At 39.2% G+C, this 26,248-nt stretch overlaps 1 protein-coding gene across 4 annotated transcripts in view; it reads right to left on the reverse strand.

The window, feature by feature from the left end:
* SCAI (suppressor of cancer cell invasion) overlaps positions 1–26,248 on the reverse strand; it is a 152,314-nt gene that overhangs the window by 70,819 nt on the left and 55,247 nt on the right. For all 4 annotated transcript variants that reach the window (XR_002072907.2, XR_002072906.2, XM_019421160.2 and 1 more), the window contains exon 3: positions 7,539–7,670. Coding sequence is in view for 2 of the 4 variants with exons in the window: in XM_019421160.2 (XP_019276705.1) it covers positions 7,539–7,670 (132 nt within the window). In the remaining 2 variants the exon portion in view is untranslated. The remainder of the gene's footprint in view (positions 1–7,538; positions 7,671–26,248) is intronic.

Consider the following 26,248-nt stretch of genomic DNA (forward strand, 5'->3'; position numbering starts at 1 on the left):
AGAAGCTAAAAGTGGGAGGAATTTTGCCTGAGTCAATAGCCATACATGGGTACTGAGTACCTGAAAAGTGGCTCATCTGAACTCAAATGTATGTTAAGTTTATATAAAATATTCAGGGGGCACCTTAGTGGCTCAGTTGGTTGAGCATCCGCCTTCAGCTCAGATCATGATCTTGTGATTCATGAGTTTAGGCCCCGCATGAGGCTGTCTGCTGTCAGCATGGAGCCTGCTTTGGGTCCTCTGTTCTCTCCTCCCTTCTCTCTGCTCCTTCCCCACTCATGTTTTTTTTCTTTCTCTCTCTCTCTCAAAAATAAAAAAATAAGCATTAAAAAAGCTAATAAAATATTCAGTGTACTTCAAGGACTAAATATGAAAAAAAAGAATGTAAAAGATCTCAATAATTTTTCTATATTGACGACATGTTGAAATAAAGTATTTTAGATATATTAGATCAAACAAATTATTAACATTAATTTCATTTTTGCCTTTTTACATTTTTTAAGATCTGGCTACTAGACAATTAAAATCACATTTGTGGTCTGTATTAAATTTTTATTAGTCCACACTTCTCTACATCATGTGACCAAGATATCCACTGCACTCTGGTGGCAGTCTACCTCAAATGCATGTGCAATTCTTTTGAGCAATAAGCCACAGAAAACCAAAATATTTATTATAAGCTTGTACAGCTACTTTAAGCATCATCTTTGAAATAACATATACTCTACTACGTTTTTAAATGTTTTAAAAATGTTTTTATTTATTTTTGAAAGACAGAGAGAGACAGAGGATGGGTGGGGGAGGGGCAAAGAGAGAGGGAGACACAGAATCTGAAGCAGGCTCCAGGGTCCGAGCTGTCAGCACAGAGCCCAAAGTGGGGCTCGAACTCACGAACCGTGAGATCATGACCTGAGCCAAAGTTGGATGCTCAACTGACTGAGCCACCCAGGCGCCCCACAGATACCCTACTATTACCGGTGTGCAGAGCTTGCCTCAAGGAAGGTATGAATTTTTTGAGGAAAGAAGAGAAGGAAGAGGGAGGGGCAGATAAAGAAGGAAGAAAGAGGAAGGAAGGGTTGCAGGAGGGGAGGAAAGGGACAAGGGAACAGACCGTTCATCTCCCAGTTACCCTTTCCTACTTAGGAACCAGGGCATCCTAAAAATAGGCTCTTCAAGGAAGCATTGTGGGGGATTTCTTCTTTAATTTGAAATATTAGAAGCCTATTTAATCAAAACAATTTCTGCAGTTATTTTTATTTAAGACCATTATATTCACTTTGGCACACTTCTCTGTCAATGTATATTTGTGGCCTCCAGTGCTCATTTTAGCTATGTGTATTTGCTCTTCCAGAGTCAAATAATCAGTGATTTGGAGGCCTCTGCTGTCTCAAGGCACCCAAAAGTCATGGATATCACTGGTAGGGACAGCTGTGTATCTCAAATACATGTCTCAAGATGCTGTCTTATATAATCCCAGCAAGTATTCCATTCTGCTCCGGCAGTCTTAGTCACCATGGTAACTGGAACCCTGCAAGCACTGGGGCTTTTGATCATTTTCTGACAGTATTCAAAGATATTTCTAACATTATTCTCACTTCATTACTACTGTAACTACATGCAAGAGCTATTAAAGGAAAAACACCATTCATTTGATCTATTTTTCACTCTCTTGCTCTATGTTTTCTTACACAGTGAGTGGAAACAGCTTATTTATTATGCACATAATATAAGGAGATATTTTCAGTCAAGAAAAACACTTCGTTAAGATATTCACATCTAGGGGCAGCTGGGTGGCTCAGTCAGCTAAGCATCTGACTTCGGCTCAGGTCATGATCTCGTGGTTCGTGAGTTCGAGCCTCCCACAGGGCTTGCTGCTGTCAAAGCAGAGCCCGCTTCGGATCATCTGTCCTCCTCTCTCTCTCTCTCTCTCTCTCTCTCTCTGCCCCTCCCCCACTCACGCTTTCTCTCAAAAATAAAATAAACGTTATAAAAAATACTCATGCCTAGGAAAATTAAAAGGTTCTGAGAACTTAGATGAACGACGTAATATAAGGTGGAAAGACACACCTTCAAGGGCAAAAAGGGAATTTATTACATCTAAGTAAGACATTATATAGAAACTCTGAAGCCTTTCATGAACTGAAATGCACTTTTTTGCTCTCCTCATAAGGAGTTAAAAAGTCCAAGTGAGAGGGAACACAGGGGGTTGCTGAGGTGCTAAATGTTCTGTTGTTGTTTTTTTTTTTATGTTTACTTATCTATTTTGAGAGAAAAAGAGAGGGCGAGCAAGTAGGGGAGGGGCAGAGAGAGGGAGAGAGAGAATCCCAAGCAGGCTTTGCACTGTCAGCACAGAGCCCCGTGCAGGACTTGATCCCATGACCTTGAGATCATGACGTGAGCCAAAATCAAGAGTCAGACACTCAACCGTCTGAGCCACCCAAGCGGCCCCATATGTTCTATTTCTTTATCCAAGTACAAGCCACATGGATATGCTCCATTTGCAAAAAATACATTCATAATCTTTGTACTTTTCTGCAAGTATATTACACTGCATTGTAAGTTTAATAATTAGTTTGTGAACTCAAGAAAAATAGAGAAAGCATGAAGGAAAGCTAGCCAAAATTGATAAACACTAACAGTGAGAGGAATGTCGGGAAGGAAGAGCCCCATGTTAAAGGCTATGCTACTCTAGCTGGGTCCCCACTTTCCCATTTCCCCAAGTCCCAAAACTGGTCCAGACCACCACCAATGTATTTCTTCTTCTCTATAAGCACTATGATCCTGTTTTCTATTCAGACCAACATAGATATAAAGAGGGAAAACAACCAAAAAATTTTTCTTTTCATTTTTCCCAAAGAAATCCTCTCTATTTCAAAAGAAATGCACTAAAACTGTATCACCCCTTGAAAAGCAGAGAGGTTTTTAATTCACATAACTCAAAGAGCTACTTTGGAGAGGGAATGGGAGAGCAGTGTGGAGAAGAATGCCACACACCCCACAACCACCACCATGGGGAACTCAAACACAACCTACAGAACTGATAAATAGAGGCCTTTCCAACCAAGGCCTAATACTGAACAAAGCATTTTCATTTAGATAAACAAGCAGAGAAAATACACACCCCCATATGTACCAGACATTTTGAGAACATCAACCCCCAAATATATTTGGTCTTTGGTTAGGGACCAAACTGGGCGGTAAAAGCAAACAGTCCCCGCTAAGAGCTACTAGGGTATACAGAACATCAATTTAATATAGAATTTTTGATAAATCAAGATCATGAAGAACATACTGTTTTTGTAATTCGCTCTTTTTCATTTATTTATCCACCAAATCTTTTTAATAATTCTATATCATTCTGTTTGTGTGTGTGTATGTGTCTAAAACAGATGTTCTTAAAAAGTGAAAAAAAGGAAGAGAATCAAAGTACTAATCTCTCAGGAAACTTCACACTTGCACTGCCATTAGCTACATCTCTCTCAAACAGCAACCCAAAAGCATTCAGAGAATATATATACTTTACTCACCATATTTATTACAGAAATAATTAAGGGTGTTTAAAATAAAGAGGGCCCTGGGCGCACCTGGGTAGCTCAGTCGGTTAAGTGTTCAACTCTTGATTTCGGCTCAGGTCATGATCTCACAGTTCATGGGATCGAGCCCTGCATCAGGCTCTGTGCTGACACTGTAGAGCCTGCTTATGATTCTCTCTCTCTCTCTCTCTCTCTCTCTCTCTCTCTGTCTCTCCCTCTCTGTCTCTATCCCTCCCCTGATTGTGCGCGCTCTCTCTCAAAATAAATAAATATTAAAAAAAAATTTTTTTTTAATTTTTTAAAAGAGGGCCCTGTACACAAAACACTGAAAATAAATCCCTGATGAATTTGCTTAACCATTCCTCTAGGCCAAAATTTATTATTAGTATTTTCAAATTTTATTTTATTTTATTTTATTTTTTAAATATTAATTTAAATGATTGATTTCTTTTTGGGAGAGAGCAAGCAGGGGAGGTGCAGAGAGAGGGGGGCAGATGATCAGAAGCAGGCTCTGCACTGACAGGCTGACAGCAGGGAGCCTGATGTGGGGCTTGAACCCATGAACTGCAAGATCATGACCTGAGCTGATGTTGGACGCTCAACCGACTGAGCCACCCAGGCACCCCACGATTCTCAAACTTTAAAAATAGCACTTTGGGGAAGTACTACTCCACATCTGGGAGGCAATCAATATATTAGTATAGAAAATACTGCTTTCAGGGGTGTTTGGGCAGCTCAGTAGGTTGTGTCCAACTCTTGATTTCGGCTCAAGTCATTATCTTGCAGTTCATGGGATCAAGCTCTGCACTGGGCTCTGCTTGAGATTCTCTCTCTCCCTCTCTGCCCTTTCCCCGCTTGCACGTGTGTGGGCGTTCTCTCTCTCTCTAAATAAATAAACATAAAAGAAAGCAAGCAAGCAAGCAAGCAAGCAAGCAAGCTGTGGCCACAGTGCCAGAGTGATATAATGTAAGTTAAGAAAAAAAAAATAGTGCTTTCTGGGTAGCAATTTATGGTATCTGCAAGTTACACATGTATACTGACAAAATTATTGACTTAACAAATGAAGAGAAATTTCAAACTGGTGAAATTATGTACTGAATATTTCAAAAAAAAAATTTTAACATTTTATTTATTTTTGAGACAGGGAGAGACAGAGCATGAACAGGGGAGGGTCAGAGAAAGGGAGACACGGAATCTGAAACAGGCTTCAGGCTCTGAGCTGTCAGCACAGAGCCCGACACGGGGCTCGAACTCACGGACTGCGAGATCATGACCTGAGCCGAAGTCCGATGCTTAACCGACTGAGCCACCCAGGCGCCCCATGTACTGAATATTTCAAAAAACAAAGTCAAAAGGATTAATTATTTCTTTTTAAATGTTTATTTTTGAGAAAGAGAGACAGAGCACAAGCAGGGGAGGGGCAGAGAGAGAGCGAGACACAGAATCTGAAGCAGGATCCAGGCTCTGAGCTGTCAGCACAGAGCCCAAAGTGGGGCTCGAACTCATGAACCATGAGATCATGACCTGAGCTGAAGTTGGAGCCACCCAGGTGCCCAGAAGGATTAATTCTTGGACCCGATACAGTTTCAAGAGCTCAAGAACTAAACTGAAATAGGTATCACAAGCATATTATAATAAATTTCTGTAACAATAAATAAGCAGTCCTAAAGATTAGATCTCGTGTAACCTCTCCATGTATTAGGTTTTCCTACCATCCCCACAGACACAATTTTACTCTGCAATTACTTTAAAACTAAATAAAATCAAAAATTCAAAAATAAAAATAAAATCAGTGTGATCATTAACATGGCACTTTAAAAAAAGATCAAAATGAGACACATTTGAGCTGTTAAATTGATCTGCACAACAAATTTAAATTTAAAATTTGCACATTTAAAAAGAGGGTAAAATAAAACAATCAACTCTAGTTACGTGTTTTGTACTATATACTGTCATCGTGTGGCTTAAAGATGAAGACGTACTTTAAAGCGATTTACAAACTGTAGAATGCTGTGTGGAAATGTGTTACTGTTACTGTTGTTGTAGTTACAGAGTGATTTTAGCCAGATGGAGAGTCTCTAGAAAGAGATTACTTGAGCTTTAAGGAGTCATTTATGATCCAGAATCAGATTAGGAAAATAATTCCTTTTTAAGAAGGGAGATGCCACTAAATTCAATATGCTTCTCAAACATACTCAGTGAAGACATACTCATACTATACTTATTCTTATATTCAAATAAGAATATATAGAGAAGCTAGTAAACTTTGGGTCAAAACGTAGTATCTAGGGCTTTTTATTAAGCAGTTTAGCAAAAAATGCTGATATGAAATGACAAGATGACATACATCCCATAAAGAGTAAATGAATACAAAAAAAGAGTATGTCTGGCATATGGTGGACAAATTTTAGAGACATTTTCTGAAAACGAAATGATGTAAAAGAGAACAGAGATGAAAATCAAGAGTAGGTCATTACAGAGGACCTGAGCTGGATGTTCACTCTAGGCATTACAAGTATAAAAAGGAGGGAGGACAAGGGACAAGAAAAAATATGGAAGAAATGCAATAATCAGTTGAAAAAATATATTTTCTTTTTTAAATTTTATTTATTTATTTATTTTGAGGGATAGAGAGAGAGATCAGAGGGAGGGGCAGAGAGAGAGGGGGAGAGAGAGAGAATCTCAAGCAGCCTCCATGCTTATCAGCGCAGAGCCGAACATAGGAACTGATCTCACACACCATGAGATCATGCCCTGAGCAGAAACCAAGAGTCGGATGGTCAATAAACTGAGCCACCCAGGTGCCCCAGAAAATAATTCTTTTTTTTTTTTTTTTAACGTTTATTTATTATTGAGAGACAGAGAGAGACAGCATGAGCATGGGAGGGACAGAGAGAGAGGGAGACACAGAATCCGAAGCAGGCTCCAGGCTCTGAGTTGTCAGCACAGAGCCTAAGGCAGGGCTTGAACTCACGAACCGCAAGATCATGACCTGAGCCAAAGTCGGACACTTAACCAACTGAGCCACCCAGACCCCAGAAAATAATTCTTTAAAAAGTTGCAATTAATCTGATTATTACCAGAAGCTGATCTCAAAGATTCTTCTCTGGCACAAAATAGAAAGCAGCAGAGTACAGAAGTTAAGAAACCTGCCTTTGGAATCCTTCATTTAACAAATGTTTATGAAGCATCTGCAATGGGCCAGACCCTGGGCATTATGTACTAGAGAAACCGTGACAAACAGGGTCCTATTCTTAGGAATATTAGTTTTATGTAGGAAGACATTATAGGCAAATTAATAAGATTGCTCAAGACAGTCATCAGTTTTATTAAAAAATTAAATGAATATAGGGATAAAGTGACTGAAAGTGTAACCTTAGATACAGTGGTCATGGAATATTATCAAATGAATATTTGATAATCTTGTAATTATCTTTACAATTGTAAATGTTTTCTTAAAAGATACATTAACTTCAATACCCCAATGTGTAAAATCAGATGTAAATAGGGTATGATGTGGGGGCACCTGGGTGGCTCAGTCGGTTGGGCGCTGACTTCGGCTCAGGTCATGATCTCACAGTTCGTGAGTTCTAGCCCCGCGTCGGGCTCTGTGCTGACAGCTCAGAGCCTGGAGCCCGCTTCAGGTTCTGGGTCTCCCTCTCTCTCTGCTCCTTCCCCACTAGTGCTCTGTCTCTCAAAAATAAAAACAAACATTAAAAATAAATAAATAAATAAATAAATAAATAAATAGGGTATGATGTGGAATATCGTATACAAAACCATCTAACAAAACTGCTCGCCTCAACTTGAAGGAAACAGTATTCCTCTTTCCTATTGTCTTCTCATCTGAAAATGAAGAGGGTCAAAACAGCATGATCACCTGACCTCTAATACAGGTATTTATAAAACATTCTATCCATAACTTTCAGAAACTTACCACACACCAGCCATAGGGAAAAAAACACAGAACTAGAGAAAAGTTTAAGGCGTCAAGAGTCCACTAACCTTAATCCGTTGAACAGCTGCTTAGATTTATCCAGAAGGTAACAAAAATCTGTAACTGTTTTCCTCTCTCCCTGTGGGATATCATCTTCAGCGCCTCCAGAGGACATGATTTCTTTAAGAGCAAATTCAGTCCTGTAAGAAAACATATGTCCATTTATCCAGTAGATAAGAATAAAATGAGGAACATACCTTAATTATATTATTTGATAGCATTTTTTTCAAGATACAGAATTCTTCTGGTCACAGTCAAATCATCAAAATAACCTAAGCGCACGATGGTGTGGGAAAACACTCTCATATTGTCAGTAGGAATGCAAGTTGGTACATCATATTGGAAATACTATTTGAATGCCTTTTGACCTACTCCTCTATTTGATCCATTCTGTAAATCCATCCTTGAAAATGATCTGTAAATGTAAAGCACTTTATCCATAAAGATATTTATTTCAGTATCATCATACAGTATTTAAAAACTGGTAACAACCTAAAAGAATCAAAGAAGGCAATTATCAAGTGCTTCACAGAACACTAACAACTACACTCTACCCTATCACTAACTTACGTTTAAGATAAGGTAATTATATGAAGACACCTCAGTGTAAAAGGGATATAAAAACTATACATACACATATATTAAAGCTATCTTTGATTGAAACCAAACTACCTTCATATGTAATCAATCATGTTAATCAGCCATTTTAATTGTTTTATTTTTTATTTTGAGGTAGAGAGCACAGAAGTGGGGGAGAGGGGCAGAGAGAGAAAGAATCTTAAGCAGGCTCCATAACCCCACAACCCTGAGATCATGACCTGAGACAAAATCAAGAGGACGCTCAACTGACTGAGCCACCCAGGGGCCCCTAATCAGCCATTTTAAAAACAGCAAGTTGCTGGGGCACCTGGGTGGCTCAGTTGGTTAAGCATCTGACTTTGGCCCAGGTCATGATCTCCTGGCTTGTGAGCTCAAGCCCTACATTAGGCTCTCTGCTGTCAGCACAGAGCCTGCTTCAGATACTCTGTCCCTCTCTCTCTCTGCCCCTCCCCTGCACCATCTTGCTCTGTCTCAAAAGTAAATAAACATTAAAAAAAAAAAAAAAACTCTTTTAAAAGATAAAATGTAAAAACAGCAAGCTGCTGGACAGCATGTGAAGTATGAACCTATACTAAACAAAAAAATTAATTTGTGTTTACATACAGACAGAAATCCCTGGAACAACATAGGGAAATCTGGCCCTAATGTAGGGTGAAAATGCAAGCAGAGCAGACCAGAGCCAGACACCAGAGATGAGAGTTAGGGTGTGGTGCAGTTATTTCGGTAAATATTTTTCTCTCCAACATTTTACTGAATAGGCAGTTGCAGTTACAGGGCAGAAAGATTGTCGGCAAGCCTGAAACCGTCAAGGGGCTGCAGAGTAACAAGTGGGTGCCATGGGGCCAGCTGGTGGGGATATGCACGGATGGCAGTGGGTGGTCCCTGTATCTTCACGGCTCCCTTTTCCCACCACTGCTTTCTGTACTTTGTGGGCTAGAAGTTTCTAACAGATGGAAACAGACCTTAAAAAGTGCTGAGCCTTAGAAGGGGTTTCACACCGTATAATGACGGTGGGTAAGTCCTCTCCCTGGACCCCTACCACCTTCATTCTCTAAACCCAGGAGAGGCACAAACTAGGCATCAAAGCTGACTGTAGCTTTCTTCACCACACCTCAGATACATCATGAACCAAGGTGACTAATATCCCCAGGACACAGGAGAAAAGACAGAAAATAAATGTTTAAAAATAAACAAACTGGGGCACCTGGCTAGCTCAGTCGGTAAAGCATGCGACTCTTGATCTTGGGGTTGCAAGTTCGAACCCCTGCTGGGTGTAGAGATTACTTAAAATCAGGGCACCCGCGTGGCTCATGTGCTTAAGCATCTGATTTCAGCTCAGGTCACAATCTCACAGTTTGTGGGATCGAACCCCGTGTCAAGCTCTGCACTGACAGTGTGGAGCCTGCTGCAGATTCTGTGTCTCCCTCTCTCTCCCCGCCTCCCCTGCTCACTCGCGTGTGCGCCCTCTTTCTCTCAAAAATAAACATTAAAAAAAAAAATATATATATATATATATATATATATAATCTTAAAAATAAACTTTCAAACTTAATAAGGAAGGATATTAGAAATAAAGCAGGAAGGGGGTGTGCCTGGGTTGCCCAGCTGATTAAGTGTCAGACTCCTGATCTCTTGGCTCAGGTCATGACCTCACAGTTCATGAGATCAAGCGCCAGCCATGTAGGGCCCTGCACTGACAGTGTGGAACCTGCTTGGGATTCTCTCTGCCCCTTCCTTGCCCACATGCACATGTGGGCGTGCTCTTTTTCTCTCTCTCAAGATAAATAAATAAACATTAAAAAACTAAATAATAAAGCCGGAAGAAAATGTCATAATGAAGCAAATAAGAATACTGGGCATGAAAAATATAATCACTGAAATAAACTGAATGGATAAATGTATTAAAGAGCAGAAAGGAGAGCATTGAACAAATTAATAAGCTAAAGTATCAGGCTTTGCCTGACATCAGGAAAAGGTAAAATACATAAAAGAAAAATCAAGAGATATGGAATAGAGAAATGAAGGAAATCAACATCCACATGACAGTATATATAGAAGAGAAAAAATATGCAGAGATGATGACAAATATTTTCAGGAAGAAACTTCCATTAAGCTTCTCAGACTCAGGGAAAGTACGAGGCCTCAAACCAAAAGGGCACACACACACACACACACACACACAAAAAAAAGATAAAGATAAAGAAATAACCCCACAGCTAGAAACATTCAGGTGAAACAAGAATTCCCAGGAAGCCCTCGCCCCTTCCTGAGCAATCCAGTCTGACAGCCATTAGGTGGGGCAGAGCATAGTAGGTGTCCACGCACAGGGCACAAACTGTGAAGAGGCTATCCACATGCACACAAAGGGCCGGTCTACACGGGAGGTTGAACCCTGAGTGAGGCGACCCTGAGTATTTCCACATGGAACGGTTCAGAGGCCACAAGAAGAGATTTTTCATATATGGGAGGATTCATCAAATAAGAAAATCAACTGGGGTGCCTGGTGGCTCAGTCAGTTAAGCATCCGACTTCAGCTCAGGTCATGATCTTGCGGTTTGTGGGTTCGAGCCCCGTGTCAGGCTCTGTGCTGACAGCTCAGAGCCTGGAGCCTGCTTCCAATTCTGCATCTCCCTCTCTCTCTGTCCCTCCCCTGCTCATGCTCTGTCTCTCTCTCTGTCTCTCATTAATAATAAATAAACATTAAAAAAAAATTAAAAAGGGGCATCTGGATGGCTCAGTCAGTTGAGCGTCTGACTTCGGCTCAGGTCACGATCTCATGGTTTGTGGGTTCGAGCCCCGCGTTGGGCTCTGCTGACAGCTCAGGGCCTGGAGTCTGCTTCTGATTCTGTGTCTCCCTCCCCTCAGCTCCTCCCCTGCTCACACTCTGTCTCTCTCTCAAAATAAAGATTAAAAAAAAAAAAAGGTTTTTTTTATTTAAAAAAATATTTTTTCAAATAAGAAAATCAACTAAGGACAATGGGACCAGAATTCTCTTTATAAGAGAAGAGAGATACAGATATGAAAAGAGAAAGGTTAGAATAAACCCTGTGGAAGCTCTGGGTGAACTAATGGATCTTTTAGAATATAGACACAGGAGCATCTGGGTGGCTCAGTCATTTGAGAGTCCAGCTTCAGCTCAGGTCATGATCTCACAGTTCATGGGTTCAAGCTCCATGTCAAGCTCGCTGCTGTTGGCACAAAGCCACCTTCAGATCCTCCCTCCCCTCTCTCTTCGCCCCTCCCCTGCTCACGCTCTCTCAAAAATAAATAAACATTAAAAAAAAGAATATAGACATAAATGTGTATGGGGTATGTATGTCTCTGTGTGTATACATAAGCATACACACATACATACTCCCTAGCTCTGTAAATCTATGTACTGAGAGGGCCTTGGAGCAGTGACCACCTCCACTTGGTATGAACATACCTAGTCTCTACATCTCGGCTTGTAATACCATTCTCCGATAAAGGGAACCAGATATATATAGATATATATATATATATATATATATATCTCCAAGGGAACCTATATATAACATACATATAAAACAACATGGATGGGCCTTGAGTGCATTATGGTAAGTGAGATAAGTCAGATAGAGAAAGACAAATACTGTATAATCTCACTTATATGTGGAATCTAAAAAACAAAAAAAACCAAACTCATAGAATAGATTGGTAGTTGCTGGAGGTGCGGGTAGGGTAGAGGAAATGAGTGAAGGTGGTCAAAGGGTACAAACTTTCAGTTCTGGAGATACATATACAGCATGGTGACTACAGTTAACAAGAATGAACTGTGTATCTGAAAGATGCTAAGAGTACATCTTAAAAGTTCTCATAATAAGAAAAAAATACGTGAGGTGATAGATGTTAACTAAACTTAACTGTGGTAATCATTTCACAATATATACATACACCTTAAACTAGTACAATTTTATATATCAATGCTCCTCAACAAAACTGGAAAAATAAACTAATAAAATAAAAAAATAAGGGGCACCTGGCTGGCTCAGTCAGTACAGAATTCTACTTTTGATCTTGGGGTCGTGAGTTCAAGCCCCACGGTGAGGGTAGAGTTTACTTAAAAAATAAAATAAAAATAAAAATAAATAAAATAAAGCATTTAAGAAAAGAAGGAGGAGGATCCAGCTTAAAAAACCTCCTACTGGCCAAACCGGGGATAATTTCAGCATCAAAACAAATAATGACAATAATGGATTATAACCTATTGAATAAAGTAAGAAACCATGAAGCAATGCTGATATAAATAAATGACTGAATAAATGGAAAGTGTGGGAGAGTTTCAGAGTACTTCTCCATAAAACACACATAAATTCCAAAATACAGAAGTGATACCTGACAGACTCTACCTTGATCAAATGATCAAAGGGAATATTAATAATTGGACTAATCAAAGTCCTATACCACTTGGTAAGATACAATGAGAAGTAATGTTCCTGCCAATTCAATTAGATGCTGGATCTTGAATCTAATCATGAGGAAACAAACAAAACCAAATTGGGAGGCTTTCTATAAAATAATCTACCTGTAATCTTCGAAAATGCCAAGGTAAAATATGTCAAGAAAATGTCTTTTCCTCCAAAGAAAAGGAAGACTGAGGTGCAAAGCCTGATCCTGAACTGGATCTTTCTGCTGCAAAGGATATAATTGGGACAACTAGAAAACCCTGAATGGAATCTGAGAACTAGAAGGTAGTAATGTATCACTGTTAATAAGAAAAAATGTTAAACTTTACCAGTAATCAACAAAATATAAACCCGTAGAGCCACTCCGGAGAACAGTAGGGAGGTTCCTCAGAAAGTTAAAAATAGAACTATCCTACAATCCAGCAATTGCATTATTAGATATTTACCCAAAGGATACAAAAATACAGATTCAAAGGGGTACATGCACCCCAATGTTTATAGCAACCTTATCAATAGTTAATCTATGGATAGGACCTAACTGTCCACTGACGGATGAATGGATAAAGAAGATGTGATGTGTGTGTGTGTGTGTGTGTGTGTGTGTGTGTGTGTGTATACATATATAATAATGGAATATTACTCAGCCATCAAAAAGAATGAAATCTTGCCATTTGCAACAACACGGATGGAGCTAGAGTGTATTATGCTAAGCAAAATATGTCAGTCAGAGAAAGACAAATTCCATGTGATTTCATTCATATGTGGAATTTAAGAAACAAAACAGATGAACATAGGGGAAGGAGGGAAAAAAAGAGAGAAAGAAAACAGAAGAGGCTCTTAATGATAGAGAACAAAATGAGGGTTGATGGAGGGAGGGAGGTGGGGGGCGGCCTAGATGGGTGATGGGCATTAAGGAGGGCACTTGTCATGATGAGCACTGGGTGTTGTACGTAAGTGATGATTCACGGAATTCTACTCCTGAAACCAATATTGCACTGTATCTTAACTAATTAGAATTTAAATAAAAACAAAACCCAAAAACCCAAAATACAAACTTAATATAACAGTTAACCCATTACAGATACAGTACACTAATTATTGCAGTTGACTATGCACTGAAACCAGCATATTTTCTAGGGGCAGAAAAATTAGTTCAGACCCCGAGATTCACCGTATGTGCTGGGGTATATATGTACTTTATTAGGCCCAGCAATTACACTTTTGAAAATTTATCTTACTTTATCTATTTGGAACATGTGAACTACCATTACTAATAAATTACTCATAACACAGGGAACTGGGGAAGAACTGCTAGCCAGTCACCCACCACTCTCGCAGTGTGACCTCTTCTCCGCCCACAGCAAAGTATCTGCAAGGCTCTGAACGAATTCTACTCTAATATAACATCACAATTTTACATATTATTCTCTTTGCCCATTTTGTTCACCTGGCAAATTTATATTCATAGTTCAAGACATTCAAATGACACCTTTTCAGTATAACCTTCCTTGAAAATTCAATCTCTCCTTGGCACTTATATATAATCAAGACAGTAGAAGACCCATCAGTGACTCCATTAAAAGTTATACATAAAAAAGCTATATATATAACATTTGCTTAAAAAAAAGTTTGCCTCATTCTCTAAACCTACGCTGTAGTCATTAGCCAAATGTGGCTACTAAGTACTTGAAACATGGCTACTCTAAATTGAGATGTGTCATAAATGTAAAATGCACCAAATTTAGAAGATTAAGTATGAAAAAGCATGTAAAAATCTCATTAATAATTTTTACCTTGTTACATGTTGAAATCATATTTTGGTATTTTAGTTGAATAAAATATACTATTAAAATTAATTTCATCTTTTTAATGTGGCTAGAAAATTTAAAACCAGACATGACTCAATTATATTTTTATCAAATAAATATAAAGCTGTCATTATTTGTACATGATATGAACCTTTCCATAGAAATTTCAAAAGGACCTGCAGACAAGTTATCAGAATTAACCACTGAGTTTTAGCACAGTTGCTGGATATAAGGTGAATATAAAAAGGCCAATAGTATTTCTATATCCCAAAGAACAAATAATTATTACATGAAACTTTAAAAAGATATATCATTTACAATTGCATCAGGTAATATCAAATAACTAAGAATAAATATAATGCAGATGCGTGACTTCATCACAGAAAACTATAAAAATCTGACAGCTTGAGAGCTAAATTAAAGATGAGTTACAGGGGGCGACCAGGTGACTCAGTTAAGTGTCTGACTTCTGCTCAGGTAATGATCTCACAGTACATGAGTTCAAGCCACACGTCGGGCTGTCTGGTGACAGCTCGGAGTCTGGAGCCTGCTTCGTATTTTGTGTCTCCCTCTCTCTCTGCCCCTCCCCACTCACACTCTGTCTCTGTCTCTGTCTCTCTCTGTCTCTCAAAAAAAACTTAAAAAAAATTTTTTTTTTTAAAAATGACTTACAGAAAATTCAGAATATGCCATCTTTTATACTAGAAGCCTCAAAAGTATAAGGACATCAGTTCTCCCTAGATTGGTCTACAGATCAGTATAAATACCAATCAAAATATCAGTAGATTTGTTTGGACAAATGGACAAGTTGATCTTATAATCTATACAGAAATGCAAAGAGTCAAGAGCAGCTAAAATCATCTTGATGAAGAACAAATGGAAGGACTGATTCCACTGGATATCAAGACTTTTGAGAAGCAGGACTGAAGACTGTGGTATTGGTACAAGAGCAAAATGGAGTAGAGTTGAGAGATAACACACATGTACATGAACATTTGATTTATGACAAAAGTGGCATTTTGTAAAGCAATGAGAAAAAATAAGTTTTGTCCAAAAAATTAAGAAAAAGAGCCAGTATTGGGTCAACTAGATATCTAAATTAAAAGAAAAAACATGAATCTTGATTCACACAAAAATTCACACAATTACACATGAAAATCAATTCTAGGCAGACTGTGGATAGAAATGTAAAAGGTAAAATTGAATAGTTAAATAATAATACGGGAGGTTATCTTCATGACAGTGAGGTTAAAAAAAAAAAGATTATTTAAATAGCGCACCAAAAAGCATTCTTCACTAAGGAAAAATTAGACCATTCTGAAAACCAAGAATTGTATTCAATAAAAGACACCATTAGAAAAATGAAAAAACAAGTTGACCCCTGTGCAGTTGAAAATCCATGTATAATTTTGACCCATTCCCCCAAACTTAACTAATAGCCTACTGTTGACTGGAAGCCTTATAACGTCAATAGTTGATTAACACACATTTTGTATATTACATGTATCACATACCATATTCTTACAATAAAGTAAGCTAGAAAAAAAATGTCATTAAGAAAACCATTAGGAATAGAAAATACATTTACAGTACTATACTGTACTTATTGATATTGTCAGTGTATATGATTATTGAAAAAAACCCACGTGGAAGAAGGCCAGCACAGTTCAAACCTGTGTTGTTCAAGGGTCAACTGTAGTGCGTTTGCAGATGTGATTAAGGTGTAAATTAACATGAGGTCGTACTGGAACAGGGTATTAATCCAATGCGACCGTGTCCTTATAAGCTGAGGAGACAGGCATTCACAGTGAGCAGAATGCCATATGCAGACACAGACACAGAGGGAAGACAGCCATATGAAGAAGGAGACAGAGACTCGAATTATGCAGCTGCAAAGCCAAGGAACAGCAACCGATCGCTGGCAACCACCAGAAGCCAGGGAAGAGGAATGGAACAGTCTCCCTCTGAACTTCTAAAAAGGACCAGTTCTGCCAACACTTTGATTTTGGACTTCTGGCCTCCTAAAGTGTGAGAGCACAAATTTCTGTTGTTTTAAACCACCCACTTAGTGGCAATTTGTTACTGAGTCCCCAGGAAACCGATCTATATACAACAGTCCTGACAGAGATTACAAAATAGACACACAGCAGAAGAGCAGTAAGTAGGGACAACTTCAAAGACTTGCTCTGCGAAATACAGAGCATCTGGCAAATTATTGGCCTGTCTTGTTGACAACTGCTTTTTATAGGAAGTCTTCTGACAAAACAAGAGAAACTGCTACTCTGGGTTGAATTCTGAATAAGTGGTTGGCAATATGAAAGTATGAAAGAAACCTGGTTAAGTGTGCATTACATCATGCGAGGGAGCACAGCGCAGGGTTCTAACAGCAGCAGAAAGTGCCCGATGTTAGGCCAGAAGCCGGAGTATTCCTGTTCCTAACACTTCCTAGTTATGTGACTGTAAACAAACAAACAAACAAACAAAAACTTGAGCGAACACTGTGAGTTGCAAGGTTTTAATTCACAAAAACAAGCAATTTGCACTTGCTCTGTGTATCTCAAATAACTGTTGTGAAGATAGAACAAGGTTATTTAGGTGTGAAAGAAGTCTGAAGACAGTAGATAATGTATAATACCACCATAGTTATCACTCTGCAGTTTACTGAGGTTTAAAAAAAATAGAGAATTACCCTGTGCTAAGACCTAAAAGGGAAGCAGGTCAAGGAAAGAATGAAAGTATGTAGAAACTGAAACTAAAATATAGAAATTGATTCTGATAAAAGAGAGTATATTTATAGAAATCACATGGTAGGAAAGAGATCATCTTCTTATACACTCAGATTTTTAAAAAAACATATATAAAGAGATGGAATGGCTGTATAATTAAGCATTAACATAAGAGAGTATCAAAATTATGTTTTCTCAGCTATAAAAATGGGATACGACTAATGGCTACCTCACCGCAGCAACTTCTTATTCAACATGTCTCCAGAGGCAAGGGAAACAAAAGCAAAAATGAATTATTGGGACCTCATCAAGATAAAAAGCTTCTGCACAGTGAAGGAAACAATCAGCAAAACTAAAAGACAACCTACATAATGCAAGAAGATACTTGCAAACGACATATCAGATAAAGGGTTAGTATCCAAAATCTATAAAGAACTTATCAAACTCAACATCCAAAAAACAAATAATCCAGTGAAGAAATGGACAAAAGACATGAATAGTCACTTCTCCCAAGAAGACATCCAGATGGCTAACAGACACATGAAAAAATGCTCAACATCACTCATCATCAGGGAAATACCAATCAAAACCACAATGAGATACCACCACGCCAGTCAGAATGGCTAAAATTAACTCAGGCAACGAAAGCTGTTGGCGAGGATGCGGAGAAAGAAGAACCCTTTTGCACTGTTAGTGGGAATGCAAACTGGTGCAGCCACTCTGGAAAACAGTGTGGAGGTGCCTCAAAAAATTAAAAAAAGAACTAACCTACGACCCAGCAACTGTATTTATCCAAGGTATACAGCTGTGCTGTTTCGAAGGGGCACATCACCACCCCAATGTTTATAGCAGTGCTATCGACAATAGCCAAAGTATTGGAAAGAGCACAAATGTCCATCAACAGATGAATGGATAAAGAAGATATGGTATAAATATACAATGGAGACGGGAGCCTGGGTGGCTCAGTTGGTTGGGCATCTGACTTCGGCTCAGGTCATGATCTCATGGCTCGTGGGTTTGAGCCCCCATGTTGAGCCTCTGTGCTGACACCTCAGAGCCTAGAGCCTGCTTTAGATTCTGTGTCTCCCTCTCTCTCTACCCCTCCCCCCTCATGCTCTTTCTCTGTCTCAAAAATAAACATTAAAAAATTGAAAAATACACACACACACACACACAATGGAGTATTATTCAGTAATCAAAAAGAATCAAATCTTGCCATCTGCAACAACGTGCATGGACCTAAAATGTATTATGCTAAGTGAAATTAGCCAGAGAAAGACAAATATCATATGACTTCACTGATATGTGGAATTTAAGATACAAAACAGATGACATAAGGGAAGGGAAGCAAAAATAATATAAAAACAGGGAGGGGGACAAAACATAAGAGACTCTTAAATATAGAGAACAAATTGAGGGTTGCTGGAGGGGTTGTGGGTGGGGGGAGGGGCTAAATGAGGAAGAGGCATTAAGGAGGACACTTGTTGGGACGAGCACTGGGTGTCATATGTAGGGGATGAATCACTGGATTCTACTCCTGAAGTCACTGCACTATATGCTAACGAACGTGGATGTAAATTTAAAAAATAGTAACAATAATGACTATCCCATAAGGCTGTTGGACACTACAATGAACTAATGGATGTAAAACTGATCTGTAAATTATAATGTACTTTAAAATTATTTGTTGTAAAACTGTCATAAGTGTACTCAAAATAGAGCGTAAATTGAATAACACCAAGTCCAAAAAAATTTTGAACGTGTGTGTGTATGTAAGGGGTGATGAGGATGGTTTTAACATACTCATTGTAAAAGGAACGAGAAGCCACTGCTTGGCGCAGGTGGTATTCCTGTAATAAGAACAACGCCGGTCCTTACCAGAATGGGAAGCATCTCCAATGTATCAAAGATGGCATAAAACTATCACAAATTATATACAAATTATTTTCTGAAAACAATGTTTCAGACTTATTTCCACGTGCGAAGTTAAGTTACATGCTTTAAGAACAACTGTAAGAGAAACGCATAGGTACCAAACTGCTCATTGCTCAATGTTGAGAGAAACTGAATGAACTGAGGACAAAGAGAGTTTCAGAAAAGGAAGCCAGGGGCGCCTGGGTGGCTCAGTCGGTTAAGCATTCGACTCCGGCTCAGGTCATGATCTCTCAGTCCGCGTCGGGCTCTGTGCTGACAGCTCAGAGCCTGGAGCCTGCTTCGGATTCTGTGTCTCCCCCTCTCTCTCTGGCCCTCCCCTGCTCGCACTGTCTGTCTCTCAAATAAAAAAAAAATTAAAACGTTAGAAAAAAATTTAAAAACAAAAGATATCATTTTGCCTACCAAATGTGGGAAAAGAGAGGTGTTAATCTAACATGCACAAATATGCAAAGCCCAATACTCTGTTGATGGAGACCTAGCCTAACAGCACTGCACTGAAAGGAAGGGCAGGCAGGCAGGCAGGCAGGCATCTAAAAACAATGACTATCAACCAGACTCATGCAAGGACTATTTATGAAGCTAATGGGGCAAGAAACACAAAAATATACAAAACGAAAGACAGCATCAAAAACAGGTACCCTAGAGAATAATGTGAGAAAACATCATCTGAACCAGCCTAAGGCTAACAATTCATGAAAACTGTCTCCAGTGGGGAAACCCACAGAGGCAGCAGTCAAATACAGTCTAGTTCAATTTAAGTAGCCATTTATTCACAACACAAAAACTCAAGAGGGAACAAGAAGTTCAGGCAAGAATCTCAATCACCAACCAACAAGACATTACTCCTATTCGGTGTATGAAGAAGGACAGACCACACAGATTTTTCTTCTTAATCACATACAAAGATGACTCTGGCAGCAGCCAAAAGTCTGTGTCTACAGCACACTAAAAACAGGCAACATGAAAAACATTTGGAGCCACCCAAAACCAACATCTCGGCATACTCTGAGAGAAGGCTGTAGGCATACAGATCAACAAATCATGCTGATTTGTGTTAAACAGGGGAAAAATAACCATTAAAAGACACTTATGATCTATATACCACGACAATTTTGTTTTCCTAAATTGCAGGTTTTGTGTGTAATAAGTTGGAAGCAAAAGTAAGAAAAAAATAAACTTTTCATCAAAAGAGAAATAAAACTGTTTTTTAAGCAGTAATACTTGATTATATGTCTATGTATCTATATTTTTATATAGAGTAACATAATAGCTCTATTGAAGTATGATTCACATACGATACAATTTACCTACTTAAGTGTACAAGTCAATGGTTTTTAATACATTCATAAGTATGCAGCCATCACCACATTGAACTTTAGAGCATTTTTTTGGAGAATGTTTTTTAAGTTTGTTTATTTTGAGAGAGAAAGAGCACGTCGCAGGGGAGGGGCAGAGAGAGGAGAGAGGAGAGAGGAGACAGAGAGAGAGAGAGGAGAGACAGAATCCCAAGCAGGCTCTGCACCTTCAGCGCGGAGCCCAATTTGGGGCTCGAACTAAAAAACCATGAGATCATGACCCGAGCTGAAACCAAGAGTCAGACACTTAACCGACTGAGTCACCCGGGTGCTCCTAACTTTAGAACATTTTTATCACCCAAAAAAGAAACTTCATGTTCATTAGCAGTCATGCTCCATTTCCCCTAAAACACCTCTCTTCTCAGCCTTAGTCTACTTTCTGTTTCCATGGATTTAACATCTGGACGGGCACATAAATGGAATCATACAAAATGTGGCTTTTGTGATTGGCTTCCTTCGCTTAAAATGTTTTCAAGGTTCATTCATGTTTAGCATATATCAGTACTTCATTCTGTTTAATTTTTTTTTAACATTTATTTCTTTTTGAAAGGTGTGGAAGGGGCAGGAAGAGGGAGACAGAGGATCTGAAGCAGGCTCTTCATCGTGAGAGCAGAGCCCAATGAGGGGCTCAAAGTCACAAACTCCACGAGATCATGACCTGATCCAAAATGAAGAGTAGGCACTTAGCTAACTGAGCCACCCAGGGGCCCCAGTGCTTCATTCTTTTTAATGGCTAAATAATATTCCATCGTATCTATAGATACCACTGTTTATTTATCCATTCTTCAGCCAATGGACAGTTAGATTGTTTTCACTTTGGGGCTATTACGAATAATGCCGCTATGAACATTCGCATATGAGTTTTTGTGTGGACATGTGTTTTCACTTTTTTTAGGTACACAGCTGGGAGTAGAGTTGCTGGGTCAGATGGTAATGCTATGTTTAAGCTTTTCAGGAACAACCAGACTGTTTTCCAAAGTGACTGCACCAGTTTACAGCTGCAGCAATGTATGAGAGATCTTATCTCTCTACAACCTCACCAACACTTACGATCTGCCTTTTTTATTCTAGGCATCCTAGGGGATGTGAAACACTATCTGGTTGTGGTTTAGATTTACATTTCTGATGGCTAATGATGTTGAGCGTCGTTTCACATGCTTACTGGCCCCTTAATATATCATCTTTGAAGAAATGGTTCCTCAGATCCTTTGCCTATTTTAATAAGTTACTTGGGTTCTTTATCATTGGGTTGGAAGAGTTTACTGTATATTCTAGACACAAGTACCTTACCAGAGATAAGGATTTGCAAACATTTTCTCTCTTTCTTGGGTTGTTTTTTTCACTTTCTTAGATTGTTTTATTTCTACTTTTTCTCTTGCCCTTTTAGCTCTTATTTCAAAAATCAAAATAGGGGTGCCTGGGTGGCTCAGTCGGTTAGGCATCCGACTTCGGCTCAGGTCATGATCTCACGGTCCATGAGTTCGAGCCCCGCGTCGGGCTCTGTGCTGACCGCTCAGAGCCTGGAGCCTGTTTCAGATTCTGTGTCTCCCTCTCTCTCTGACCCTCCCCTGTTCATGCTCTGTCTCTCTCTGTCTCAAAAATATATAATAAAAAAATGTTAAAAAAATTTTTTTAAATCAAAATAATATACACATAATTAACCATTCAATAATACCCAATAAGACTTAAGTGAAAAGCAGTAGTTCACTGCCTCCCCCTTAGTCCACTAACATCAACAGCTTTCACCTCTTGTGGCTGTTTCATCTGATAGTGTCCCCTACGGTCCTACATAAAAATCATTTCTTGCAATTGCTTGATTCATCCATTTTTGACATTACAGATTTTCTGTAATGACAAATAAGGAATTAGTTCTCATATACTCCCAGAGTCCCTTCCAATATAGTTTTATCATTATTTGGGGTTAAATCAGTTAGTCTTTAATCATACACCTTCCAGCTAAATCCATAATTAATGCTTAAATAATGAACCTTTTTTAATGCTTTATTATCATATAATAGGGTATTAAGAGCATATAATAGGGTATTAAGAGAAGAGAAGATCAGCATGTAATTGGGAAGGACCCCCAGACATCTTTAACCGGAAGTTGGTTGCACCTCCTTTAACTTGTTTCCCATTTCTCAGTGGATAATTTTTCAGTTAGAAATTAAATGCTGTACTGTTTAATTTCAGAGAAAGAGCCTAAAAATTCCTGGGTTTTCACCTACCTCAATTACTCACTGGTTCAGGAAACCCTATTTTCTGAGTCTGTACATGACACTACTCTTCTGGGGACATGGTGACTATTATAGAAATTGTAAGATGCTACTTAAATTCTAGTAGGCATCTAAACCTACACGTGTTAGCAAACACGTCAACGACTTAAAATAACCTGGTATTTCATGGAACGTGGAGAGAAGGATGTGAGAAACAAAGAGGGCTTCCCAGCTAGTGATACAGTTTTTATGAACATTCAATTACAAAAGCAGGAATCGGACCCAAAGATTTGTGAAAACAGTATGTGCACAACACTTATAAACAAAGTCCATGGGGACACCTTGGTGGCTTAGTCAGTTGAGCATCCACCTCTTGATTTCAGCTCAGGTCATGATCTCACGGTTCATGGGATGGAGCCCCATGTCAGGCTCTGCGCTGACAGTGCAGGGCCTGCTTGGGATTCTCTCTCTCTCTCTCTCTCTCTCTCTCTCTCTCTCCTCTCTCGCCCCCCTTCCCCACTCACACTCTCTCTCTCAAAATACATAAACTGAAAAAAATAAATAAAAATAAACAAAGACCCTGAGTTACTCCCTGAGTTGCAATAACAATATAACATGCAAATTATAAAAGGTACCTTGATTGCCTACATACTACCAGAAAACAGTTTAACATATAGGATTACTTATCTGGAGGGAAGTTATCAAGAAGAGAAATCACCCTGAAGAGGGCTCAAACAACTTGGATTTCTAGTCCCTTGCAGGTGAAGGGAGAAAGAAAAGGGGACAGGAGAAATCAAGCTCCCAAGCTCAAAAAAGTAGGCCAGGCATTTCATCTTCATACCCCATATGGTAGACACTCTTACTCGACTTTAGAGATGAAAAAATTGCTCAGATAAGTTATATAGCCAGACTTACACAGCTGGAAAAGGACTCCAAAGTCATGTTCTTCTTCCCAAAGGACCCTCAAGGTGAACACCCTTAGATAAGAATGCAAGATTACAAAGGAGAGTTGTCTGATCTCCGGTATCCCAAAGCTTCAAATCTCAAGGGCCTTACCTCCTCTTTCCCTTAAAACATAGCTGACAGTGTTTTTAAGGTTTCTCCCCCCATCCCCCAACCAGTAATTGGAAATCCCTCTTTCAAAAAAGCCATAAGACCTAAAGAATCACTGAAACAATGTTTTTAAGTGAACTTTGATTATCAAAACTACCTGTCAAGGGAATGACTCTAACGATTAGATATTTGACTTTGGGCATGTCATTGAACTCTTCTAAGTTTTGGTATATTTCTTCAACTCTAAAATAAGAATTACATTATTTTCCCCTCTCACTGCTATTGTGACGGTTCAATTAGACAAAATTCATAACCTCATAGTCCAGAAAGCGTACAAATAGAGTCAGCAGAAGTAGCAAATATTAAAATTGGTCATTGATATCATCAATCACAATACGAACAGTCCGATGTGTGTTCATTCATTCAACAAATGCTGACTGAGAGCTCCCCACTGCCAGGCATTGTTCTAGCTGCTGGAACAGAGTGGTGAACAACACAGGCAAAACCCCTACTTTCACAAAGTGCACTTTCTAGTGGAGAGACAAAAGCAAAATAAAACACACACGAATTTACTTATCCCAGGTGGTAAGAAGTATAATGAAGAAACTATGGCAAGAAGGGGCAGCGTGCCTGGAGGTGGTATTCCAGGCAGAGGAGGTGAGGGGACGTTTGGTAAGGGAAGATTTAAGGGAAGCCCTGGATGAAGTGAAGGGGTGAGGCATGTAATGTCAGGGAGGTTCGGGGTCCGGGTGGAGCAAACAAGTACAGGTACTGAGGGAGGTATACACGCTGCATACTGAGGAAAAGCAACAGGTGCGCTCTGTAAACACAACCCTAGAGAAGCCTCAGCGCCTCATAAATTGAACAGGATCCCCGGCTGCTGTTTTCTGAGTGCTACATAAAAGCCAGTGTAGACATGAAAATCCAGACACTTACTTCCCAAGGCCAGCACCCTGGCGTGGGCTGAACATGGCCCAAGGGGAGATGCCTTCTTCTGACCGACCCAAACCGTCTGGAGAGACTGTTTTACCAATCTGCACAGAGGTAGCGTGTAGGCCACCTGCAGCCTCCAAGGGACTTCCCTTTCAGTAGAATTTATGGGATCTGTACTCATCAAAACAAATAGGCCTGTTGACTCAGAAACGGAAACAGACTAATTAGGTTGAACCAGATTCTATAATGACATTCATTTAAAAAGGAGCTAAAATGTAAGATAATCACAACTTTCAATGTTCCTTTTTATCTGGATATTGGTAAAATTTTTTTAATCTGTTAAGTTAAATGAGACCACGTGATATACACTGGCTCTCGATTCTGAAGACCCAAGTAGAAGTCCCATTTTTGCCGTTTGCACCCAAGTCACATAGCTTACTTACAGGGTAACCTAACTTCAATTTCCTCATTTGTAAAGTGAGGATAATGAATACTGCTCTATCTCACCAGGCTCCTGTGATAAATTCTAATTAATCATTTGTTGTTGCTGTTGTTGTTATTTAGATAGTCAAGTAAAAAAGTAAGGGACGCCTGGCTGGCTCAGTCAATAGAGTATAAGACTCTTGATCTTGGGGTTGTGAGTTTGGGCCCCATGTTGGGTATAGAGATTAGATAAAAATAAAATCCTAAAAAAAAAAAAAAAAGTAAAAAAGGTCAATGCAATTACACTTGATGCTGAACAACGTGGGTTTGAACTGTGGAGTCCACATATATGCAAATTTCTTCTGGTAAATACGGCACAGTACCGTAAATGTGTTTTCTCTTCCTTATAACTTTTTTTTTTTAATTTTTTTTTTAACGTTTATTTATTTTTGAGACAGAGAGAGACAGAGCATGAACGGGGGAGGGGCAGAGAGAGAGGGAGACACAGAACCGGAAGCAGGCTCCAGGCTCTGAGCCATCAGCCCAGAGCCCGACGCGGGGCTCGAACTCACGGACCGTGAGATCGTGACCTGAGCTGAAGTCGGACGCTTAACCGACTGAGCCACCCAGGCGCCCCTCCTTATAACTTTCTTAATAACATTTTCTTTTCTCTAGCTTACTTGATTCTAAGGATACAGTATATAATACATAGAGGAGATACATGTTAATCATCTGTTTGTGTTATTGATAAGGCTTCCAGTCAACAGTAGGTTATCAGTAGTTAAGTTTTGGGAGAGTCAAAAGGTACATGCAGATTTCAAACAGTGCAGGGAGCTGAGACCCCAATCCCATGTTTCTCAAGGGTCAACTGTATAAGAGAAATAGACAATGTTTTTATTAGCGAAAAAGACCTTGCATATATCAAAAGACTTTAAACCAAAAAAGTTAAAATTTTTTCAAATAAATAGGCTTCCACATTAAAAATAATAATAAAATTCCTTGCCCCTGAGAAGTTACATCTGTTCCTGCTGCTTATAAGCCACCTAGAAGGTCAACATGTGCCATGACGATGATGATACCTTAAAAACAGCAATCCTGCGACTGAGGGTTTCTCACAAGGGCACCAAGTGTCAACTTGACTGGAGCCCTCCTCTCCTCTGAGTTAATCACATCGCACTCTTCTGTCAGGCCTCTACTCTTGGCAGACTTAAGCCCTGTCCTTAGCACAAGAAAGTAGCTCTTCTG

The sequence above is a fragment of the Panthera pardus genome, unplaced genomic scaffold (assembly GCF_024362965.1).
Source record: "Panthera pardus isolate Hobbes unplaced genomic scaffold, ASM2436296v1 HiC_scaffold_20, whole genome shotgun sequence".
In the NCBI taxonomy this organism is placed as follows: domain Eukaryota; kingdom Metazoa; phylum Chordata; class Mammalia; order Carnivora; family Felidae; genus Panthera; species Panthera pardus.